General features: G+C 37.2%; 1 protein-coding gene across 1 annotated transcript; it reads left to right on the forward strand.

The window, feature by feature from the left end:
• Window positions 1-2,068: 2,068 nt before the first annotated feature.
• On the forward strand, window positions 2,069-2,683 carry LOC132273461 (uncharacterized). The gene has a single exon (XM_059774425.1). The coding sequence runs from the start codon at window positions 2,069-2,071 to the stop codon at window positions 2,681-2,683; it is 615 nt and encodes a 204-aa protein (XP_059630408.1).
• Window positions 2,684-10,743: the final 8,060 nt, after the last annotated feature.

The raw sequence follows: 10,743 nt of genomic DNA on the forward strand, positions 1-10,743 counted from the left end.
AGATTCAATTTAGACAAAAATTCATGCATCATAATTCAAGATCAAAACAAAACATCAAAACATATATATGAGCATGTAACTTTCTAATTTTAATCCGAATTAACATGCATACAGGTTCATTAATCTTGCTTAAACATCCTAAAGATGTCCTAGACATGTATTGGACACTAGATCGAAGGAGAGGAGTAGAACATAGAACTTGCCTTTAAGGTTTTGGATTGAAAAACCTTGAAACTCCTTCTTCTCAGGCCAAAACCTCAACGCCGGCAGCCTTTGGATGCCATCGTCCTCCTCTACAAGTCTGGTCCTAACCCCACACATATCCCTAGCCTCTTCCTACTTAGTTTGGCCATCACTTTCTGATGTAGTGCCTACTTGGCAGCCTTGTCAACAACATGCGGATGCTTAAGTGGCTAATTGGAAGATCATGAGATGTCTTAGAAAATGAGTTCTCCTCAACAACTTAAATTTATTTTCTTGGTATTTTAGGTATTGGAAGGTGTGTTTAATTTAAAGTTGTCAATCTTAAGTCTTGTGTTTTGAGTTGGGAGTTGAAACCTCATCAATGTAGTGTTGAAGCTGGAGTCTTTTATTTATATGTGCTGGGAGTGAAGAAGAAGCTACAGAACTAGAATTTATATTTTGTAATGAAATTATAGAGCATAGCTATTTATTTATCCAACTCCTTTCTTAGTTGTGTTTTATTGTTTCATAATTTTTCTTCTTCCTTCTCATCCAACCGCGTTATTTGGTATCAGAGCTTGCGCTACGCTCTCGGTTCGACTTATATTGTTCTTGTTTCATAGCGGCTAGAAGAGGTAGAGGAAGAAATGGCAACCGTATGATGGGAGATTTGAGGGATCAAAGAGATGATGAACTTCAAGCACTTCGAAGACAAGTTGAGCAACTTACCTTGTGGCTGGAATGCCAAGAAACTCGTCACGAGCGTGGTAGATCAAGTCGTGGGTCTTCTAGTGATGAGTTCGATGAGAACCCTTTTGCCAATCGTGCGGGGCCATGGTTGGGAAGGTTCTATCCTGATTCTGAATATGTGAAGATTGATTTACCGGAGTTCCATGGTTGTCTTCAGCCTGAAGAGTTTCTTAGTTGGCTTAGTGCCATTGAGAAATTCTTTGATTACAAAGAAACACCCAAGAATCAAAAAGTGAAGCTTGTGGCAACAAGGCTTCGAGGTTATGCTTCGGTATGGTGGGACAAAGTTTAAGATATGAGGCTTCGCAAGGGAAAGCCTAAAATTACTTCCTGGGAGAAAATGAAGTCTAAGCTTCAACAGAAATTTCTACCTTTGGATTTTGTGCAAAGTTGTTTTTCTAATTATAATAACCTTCGTCAAGATTCAAAGAGTGTGTTGGATTACACCGAAGAATTTTACAAACTCATGGCCCGGAATGACATTCAAAAAATTGAAGAACAACTTGTTTCAAGATATGTTGGTGGGTTAAAAATTCCAATTCGCGATGAAGTAGAAATCAATCGAGTATGGAGGGTCAATGATGCTTAGCAATTAGCCTTGAAAGTTGATGCTAAACTGGCTCGTGGTGGTGCTAAAAATTTTGTGGATGTGCGTAGTCTTTATCCTTCTTCTAAAGGAGAATCTTCTCGTGGTGGAGGAACTAATTCCAAGTTTGGAGATGCGAGTAAAAATTTTAGAAAATCAGCCCCTACCAACCGTGTTGGAGCTCAATCTAGTTGCAACAACAATCCTATGTCTTGTTTCAAATGCGGCCAAGTTGGGCATCGTTACAACGAACGTCCAAATAGGCAAGTTGATGCTTGTGTGGCTTTTGGTAATGAAGATATTGATGACGGGGTCTTTGATGATTCAAATCAGCCCATATACGATAAAGAATGTGAATTCGAACGTGAGGAGATTGAACCCGAAGAAGGCGAAAGCTTGGTGATCTAAAGAGCACTTGTCACTCCTAGAGTTGAATCCAATGAAGATTGGCTTCAGTCTAATATCTTCAAGACTCGTTGCAAATCTCAAGGCAAAGTGTGCACAATTGTTATTGACGATGGGAGTTGTGAAAACATCGTCTCACAAGAAATGGTGAACAAGCTTAAGCTCCAAACTGAGCCTCATCCAAAGCCTTATCAGATTGCATGGTTCAAGAAAGGAAATGAGGTAAAAGTCTCCAAAAGGTCTCTTATTTCATTTTCTATGGGCAAAAATTATAATGATCAAGTGTGGTGTGATGTTATTCCTATGGATGTGTGTCACATACTCCTAGGAAGACCTTGGCAATATGATAGAAGTGTTACCCATGATGGTCGTAAGAACACCTACTCCTTTAAAATGGGTAAATTAGAAATTTTTCTCTTGCCAAGTAAAGAGGAAAAAACTCCCAAATCTTCACAAGAGGAGGGTAGTAATTTTCTAACTTTGTCAAAATTTATGAAAGAAAGTGATGAAACTGGTATTGTATATATGTTGGTTTCTAAAGAAGAAGTGCAGCCCATTGATATGCCTAGTGAGCTACAACCTCTTTTGGAAGAGTTTCAAGATGTCACACCTGATGATTTGCCTAATGGTCTCCCTTTACTTAGAGACATTCAGCACCAAATTGATCTTGTTCCCGGTTCTAGTCTTCTAAACAAAGCACATTACCGGATGAGCCCAAAAGAACATGAAAAATTAAGAAGGCAAGTCACGGATTGTTAAAGAAGGGATATGTTAGAGAAAGCATGAGTCCTTGTGCGGTGCCGGCTTTGTTAACTCCAAAGAAAGATGGGACGTGGCGTATGTGTGTGGATAGTCGTGCTATTAACCGAATTACCATCAAATACCGATTTCCCATCCTAAGAATTGATGACATGTTTGACATGCTTGCCGGCACTAAGGTGTTCTCCAAGATTGATCTTAGAAGTGGCTACCATCAAATTCGTATCAAGCTGGGTGATGAATGGAAGACCGCCTTTTAGACTCGTGAAGGCTTATATGAATGGCTTGTCATGCCATTTGGCCTTTCCAATGCTCCAAGCACTTTCATAAAGGTAATGAATCAAGTGATTCGACCTTTCATTGGTAAATTTGTTGTTGTTTACTTTGATGATATTCTTATTTATAGTCATGATCAAAGTAAGCATATGGAGCATTTGAGGGCTGTACTAACCACTTTGAGAGGAGAAAAACTATATGTAAACCTCAAAAAGTGTTCTTTCATGACAAATAGCCTAGCTTTCCTAGGCTTTGTTTTGACTTCTACAAGGATAAAGGTGGATGAAGAAAAGAACAAAGTTGTCCAAAGTTGACCTACACCAAAAAGCTTACAAGAAGTGAAGAGTTTCCATGGATTTGCTTCATTTTATCGCCGATTCATAAGGAATTTCAGCACTGTTTCAGCCCCTTTGACTAATTGCATGAAGAAAGGAGTGTTCAAGTGGACAATCGAGGCCGAAAAAAGTTTCCGGCTTGTTAAAGAAAAACTGTCCAGCGCACCCATTCTTGTTTTGCCGGACTTTGAAAAAATCCTAGAAGTTGATTGTGATGCCTCTCATATGGGCATTGGTGGGGTACTTAGCCAAGAAGGTCCCCCGATTGCCTTCTTTAGTGAAAAACTCAATGAAGCTAGGAAGAAATACTCTACTTATAATGTGGAATTTTATTCCATTGTTCAAACACTTCGGTATTGGAGGTCTTATCTAATTTAAAGGGAGTTTATTTTGAATTCCGATCATAAAGCTCTCAAGTACATCAATAACCAAGGAAGTTTGAACTGAAGACATGCTAAGTAGGTTTCTTTCTTACAAGAGTACACTTTTGTGTTGAGACATAAAAGTCGTAAATGTAACAAAGTGGCAAACGCTCTTAGTAAGAGAATGGTACTTCTAAACTCCATGCGTGTTCAACTTGAAGGGTTTGATGCCATTAGAGACATGTATGCCAAAGATGAAGATTTTGGTGAAATTTGGAAACTTTGTAAAGAAGGGCGACACCAAGACTATCTTCTCCAAGATGATTTTCTCTTTAAAGGAGCTCGCTTGTGCATTCCAAAATGCTCACTTAGAGAGTATATCATTAAAGAACTTCATTCAGGAGGCTTGGGAGGACACTTTGGGAGAGACAAAACCATCTTGCATGTGAAGGAAAAATATTTTTGGCCTACCATTTATCGAGATGTAACCCATTACGTGAAAAGATGTTGAGTATGCCAAACTTGTAAAGGGCAAACACAAAATACTGGTGCTTACACTCCATTACCACTTCCTAAGGCTTCATGGGAAGATGTTAGTATGGAATTTGTGGTGGGTTTACCAGCAACACTGTAATGACCCGGATTTTCACGGATATTTTTTTTCCGTTGTCTTTCCTTTCTGAGTTCAATTCCTCTTCGCTTAGTGTCGTCTCGAGTGCTCTGGAGTGATTTCCGAGACTCTTTTCTGTGGATTGACAACTTCCTTTGAGGACCGAGTCGTTTCCACATTTTTTGTTTTTCGACACTATTCACTTTTCGTCCTTTCCCTATTTCGTCATTTTCCCTATTTTGTCTTTTCCCCGTTTAACACTTTGTTGGTGTAACCACACTTCTTGTGTTCGGAGTTGGTTTTTGACTTCATATATCTCCATCTTGAGTGGTTTTCACGAAATACGTATCTTTACTTTTGCAAGAAAGTACTCTGGTTGCTCCCGGTGTACATAGGGGCATGGATGCAAAGTTCTTGGAAATTAGTTTCTTTTCTTGGGGTATTTTTCGTAAATATATTTTGAAGATATTTTATTTCAGGGGTTTTTAAGAAAATATTTTTGGAAGATATTTTCATTCTAAGCCATTAATACAGTTTTCACTTTTTGGAGGGGCCATTATGCAATTAATGAAAGTTATTGCTAAATGCCTTGTTTTGAGCCTGGATCCTCGTACAGAATTCATTTTCACTTTTTGTCAAGTCGTGTACTCTTAGAAATTCCTTCTGGTCATTGTTTTCCAGTTTCAGGGTTTCTGGCCAAGTTAGCGCCAAACTTGTTTAGGGCATAACTTTCTGCTCGAGACTTGGTTTTTGACGCCGTTTCTTTCGTTATTCATATTTTCTCATTTTGAATCTTTTTTATTCACAGAGTTTTGTCATTTGAGTGCGTCTGCTCAAATTTCACTTTTTCGGACCCGACGGGGCCCGTTCGGGGCACTTTTTGAGATTTCTATAAAAGAGGGGTGAGATATTTTATTTTTTCATCTTCCCCACTCTCTTGCACGACCTGAAGCTTCCATGGCAGCCCAAGGGAGGTTTCCACCTTCTTTCTCCTCTTTTGATCTTCATTCCTTCGTCAGAACATAGAAGGGCCTTTACGTTTAGTGTTCGTGTTGACTACGCGCTTCTTTCACCCTTATTAGAACCCATTTCTTACCATTCTTTGAGTTTGGGTTTGAATTCAAGTTTTAATTTTGATGGGGCTTCCTTGGGTGGCTTTTGAGATTTTCATCTCAAATTGAGGTAGGGGATGTTCTAGGCTTTTGTGTGTGTTGTATTGAGTGTTTAGCATGATTATACAACTTAATTGCATGCCTTGTATCAATTCTAGAAAATTAGTATTAATTATTTCTTTGTATGAAATTTAATTCACAAGGATGTGTATAACTTAGAATGGAATTGTGGCATGCTAGAAAATCATGTTTTAATATGTTATTTAACATATATTAAATTGGGATTAATTGAATAATAATTGCACTTTTTATTTAATATTTATCTTTGGTTAAAGATTAAATCCCATGGCCATACTTTTCATGAAATGAACTTGTAGTATGCTTTTAAATTAAGTCTTAGCATGTTTGTTAACATACTTTAATTTGAGAGTATTTGAACAAGTATGAAAATCTAGAGATTTTAAATTAAATGATTAATTAAAATTTATTTCATGGTTCCCTTGACCCAATTAAGTTTTTTACTTGATAATCATGATGACTAGGACTCATGTACTAGCATATATTAAATTGGGACCATTTGAAGTTGCTTTGAAATTTAGAAGTTTAATTATCATGATATAATTAAATTCTACCTTGTTGTGCCATTGGCCTAATTGAGATTTTAGTGAATGTATGTATATACTATACTATATTGTATAATATGCATTGATTAGGGGTCATTTGATTGAGATTTGAAAGTTAGGGAATTTAATTAGTTTATTTGATTAAATTCCATTTCTATTGCTTTAATGATTAAATCCTGAAATTGGCATTGATAGTATGTTTGGAGCATGATTTTAGACTTGTAATAGATTTATAAATTATGTTTTCAATATTGGATTATATTATTATAGCGTGTAGCGAATCGCACACTGAAGATTCGACATGTGATGTTATTATAACGCGTAACGAATCGCGCTCTGAAAATTTGACATTGTCATCCTATAGTTGTTGTGGATTTAGAGCATGTGTTGTGTGGTTACAACCTACTTGTGCATGAAGGTAGTTTCGTGTACTGTTTAATACGTATATAAGTTGTTAACTTATTTATTTTGGAGTTGCTTAGGACATTGTTAAGCTGCGATGGCTAGGGTTTAGCTCTAGTACGGGGACAAGAGTCCTCTAAGTCAAAAGTTCGTGCATTGGGTAGGCTACTTGAGGGTTAGTAGCTCCAAATTAGCCCTATAGAGTTCGCGTGTTGGGTAGGCTGCCTGGGGGTTAGTAGCTCCAAATTTGCCTTGTCTCGGCGGAAATCCGAGCTGTGATGTCCAAGTCTTCCACTATTTGATTTCGCATTCAATTCCAAGTTGACAACCAATGTTTAATTATGACTTGTGGTTTTGGTAATTGGCGATTTGATGTTGTTAAGTACATCCATACTAAATTGATATATTTAGTTGATTTCACACTTTTAGATTGCTAGTTGATAACCTAGAGAATCTATGTCTTGATGTGTGGTATTAGATATTCTAATTATGCTAAATTGTTATATTTAGTTGATGTTACATTTTAGATTTCAAGTTGATAACTTTGAGAATCTATATCTAGTTGCTCTGTGTAAGCATGTTTCTATCTGGTTGCTTTATATAAGCATGTTTCTAACTAGTTGCTTTGTGTAAGCATGTTATATCTTGTTGCTATGTGTAGCATGCTTTTGTGTTGTTGAAATTGCATAAATGATGTGTTTTATGCTAGAAATGATCTTAGGTAGTTAGGATGCTCCCTGAGTCTCACCTTTGACATAGACGTTAGGTGGAATGAACCACAATGATTAAATCATATACACTTGTAAAATGTAGGTCGATGCATGCTCATTTCCTACAAGTAGCTTTATGTTACTCACCCCTACGATACTGAGGCATATTTCAGGTACAGGATACAAGATTAGAGATTGCAATTGCTTGGGTGATTTGCTGAGTTGAGATTCTTTAGAAGCATTCTTGTTCACCTGCAAGTGTTAACATGTTCATGATTTGTCTATAAAATGTAATTTTTCTAACTTGGAGGTTTGACATGTCAAATGTTGTAAATGTATTGTCATGAGGCCATAGGCCATTGTAGCACATCTATTTTATCATATTACATACACTTGCATGCTCACTTTGGCAAACAATACCTACCTTGATGAAACAAAAACTCTAAGTAGCATTTTTAGGGAGTTTTACCCTATTCTGTTCCAGGGGCATTTCGGGTATTTCACAATGCATTTTTTTTATTTTTCCTTGGGAGTCACGTAGAAAACTCAATTTTGAAGGGGGTTTCTTCTTTGTGTTTTTCCAGAAAACATCATCTTGGCACTCAAAAATTAATATTTTTCCGAAAAATCCTTACTGCCAGGTTTCGCAAATTTTTAGTACAAATGTAATTGGTACTATTCATCAACTTTTTTTTGAAAATCACCACGACCGATCCGAAACTTTCGGAGGTCTTTTGGGTGCATTTTAAGATTGCATTTTCAATTTAGGCAATTTAAAAACCTCCTGAAGCCCTATTTCCAAAACTTGGGCAGTAGCTTGGATTAGTTTTTTTCCTTTTGACTTGATTTTCTTGGGGGCATTTTGGGAATTTTACAATGCATTTTTTTTGTTTCCGTTCATGAATGGGGTAGGAAACTTGATTTTAGGGGGGGTTTCTTCTTTGAGTTTTTGCAAAAAAGTCCGTTTAGATGCCCCTTTTTACTCTCAGTTGCAGCAATGGTGGGTTGTCCTCGTCGGGCCGCCACGACGTCATTTTTATTTTTGACCTTTCTCCCCCGTCCGGACTCCAAATTGAGTAAAAAAAATTTTGAACTTGACTAATTTTTCATTGCCTTTCCATCGGTGTGCTCGATAGAACCTGAATCCACTTTTTAAAAAATTACCATTTTGCCCCTAGGTTCTTTTTGTCCATTTTTGAAACGACACTTCTGCATTTGTTTCCTTTGGGTTCCGTGACCTCATTGAGGGTCACATTGGTGTCTTAGAGATGCATTTTATCTCTAGAGACCGTTTTTTCACCTTTCGCTTCTACATTTCGGATCCATTATCGGGTCATCTTTTGGTCATTACTGACGCACCGGGTTTACAAAACTTGGGCTGTCACAAACACAAAGAGGTAATGACTCCATTTTTGTGGTTGTTGATCGATTCTCTAAAATGGCTCATTTTATTCCTTGCAAGAAGACTATGGACGCCTCTTATGTTGCCAATCTTTATTTTAATGAAGTGGTTAAACATCATGGTGTTCCCAAGTCCATTGTTTCGAATAGGGATACCAAATTCCTGAGTCATTTTTGGAGGTGTTTGTGGAAGAGGATTGGTACTAGTTTGCTTTATAGTAGTGCATATCATCATCAAGTGGATGGACAAACTGAAGTGGTGAATTAAACCTTGGGGAATTTGCTTAGAAGGCTGGCAGCAAAAAGACCCAAGCAATGGGACATGTTTCTTCCTCAAGCTGAATTTGCCTATAATTATGTGGTGAATCATTTTACTGGAAAGAGTCCATTTGAGGTGGTTTATGGGCAAACTCCAAGACACTACCTTGACCCTGCACCAATTCCTAATCCCTCTTTACCTAATAAGAGGGTTGAGGATTTTGCTACATCCATAGCAAGAGTTCATGAAGAAGTGAGAAAGAAACTTGAAGAAAGTAATGAGTATTACAAAGAAGTTGCTAATGTTCATCGGCGAATTAAAATTTTCAAAGAAGGAGATCTTGTATGGGTTTACTTAAAAAAAGAAAGATGTCTAGCCGGGTCTTAAAACAAGCTCACTGAGAAGAAGGTTAGTCCATGTCGGGTTCTCAAGAAATTCAATGACAATGCTTACAAGGTTGAACATCCCCCCAATATTCATACCCATCCTACTTTCAATGTTCGAGATTTGTCGGAATATCATGGAGAGCTAGTTCCAAACTCGTGGGCGAATTCTTTCTCACCCGGGGAGGATGATGTAGTGCCTACTTGGCAGCCTTGTCAACAACATGCGGATACTTAAGTGGCTAATTGGAAGATCATGAGATGTCTTAGAAAATGAGTTCTCCTCAACAACTTAAATTTATTTTCTTGGTAATTTGGGTATTGGAAGGTGTGTTTAATTTAAGGTTGTCAGTTTTGAGTCTTGTGTTTTGAGTTGGGAGTTGATGAGAGCTGAAAAGTGCGTATTTAAACCCCTTAAGCTTAGGTATTCTAGGACCTTTATCTATCTTATTTTACCGTTTTGTATTGATTTCGTGTTATTTCCATTTTCAGGTACTTAATCCCCAAAATAAGCTAACTCAGCCAAATAAGAGCATAATCAAAACAATTCTGGGATGAATCAAAGAAAGGAGCAAATTAGAGCAAAAGGAAGCAAAGGGTGGAATTTCAGCAACTTCGATCAATCTCAAGAAAAGTTCGATCGATCCAACTTTCATCGATCTCAGCACTTCAAGATAAATCTGAGCCATGTTTGTCCCTGTTCAAAGATCTCAAAAGCTCGATCGATCTAACTTTCTTCTCTGATCGATCGAACATTCTTGTCCTTATCCAAATAATTGATCTTATCCAGTTATACCACCCTACAAACCACTTTTGTCTTTTTCCCAAAAATATCTTTAAAATATCTCAGATTTGTTTTTATCCAAAAAGGCGCCGCCATTGAGGATCGATCCAACTTCAGTTTGATAGATCTCAGCCATGTTCGATCGACCCAAGTCCAAGGTTCGATTGAACAAACTTCCTCTAGTGCAAAAAAGTTAAATTTCTAGCTCACAAAAGTTATCATTTATCCAATCATTGGGGAATATTTGTTATACGACCCAGCTCATTTTGGGTGTCATTTGACCAACGTATATAAGGATAAGGATTACTTTTTGTATCATATCATAGAGGATCATATTGTATCACATCATTTTTTTTTTTTTTTTTTTGATACTTAGTAGAACTCTTAGGGAGGAAGAAAAGAAGAGGATGAGGCTAAAGACACCATTGGAGACTCTTCATCAACCAAGGAGCAAATTTCTTCCATGGAGCTTGCCCTTGAGGGTTGGAAGATATCATCCATGAGTGGCTAGACATCCTCTTGGGCTAGAGTTAGCCCTAAGCATGCTTTCTACTTCTTAATTTATATATTTTTGAGGGGATTTGTATTATGATTCATGTCTTGACACTTTTATATATATAGAGATCTTGTTTCTTCAATGATTTATATAGTTTAATGCTTCCAATTGATCATTTCATTCTATCCATATGTTTATGTATGCTAGAATAGATGTTCATGTGTTTATCTCTATTTCTTATATTATTGATGCATGTCTATGTGTGTTGATGCTATAGATCTAGAGATTGTCAAGATATAGTGCTTAA

This window comes from Cornus florida, unplaced genomic scaffold, assembly GCF_030987335.1.
Source record: "Cornus florida cultivar Cherokee Brave unplaced genomic scaffold, ASM3098733v1 CherokeeBrave_3.0.0_Hap2_Chr01, whole genome shotgun sequence".
Lineage (NCBI taxonomy): Eukaryota > Viridiplantae > Streptophyta > Magnoliopsida > Cornales > Cornaceae > Cornus > Cornus florida.

What these genes read in the sequence shown, in the direction of transcription:
- LOC132273461 (XM_059774425.1), top strand. Translation starts at nt 2,069, where the DNA reads ATGGTGAACAAGCTTAAGCTCCAAACTGAGCCTCATCCAAAGCCTTAT.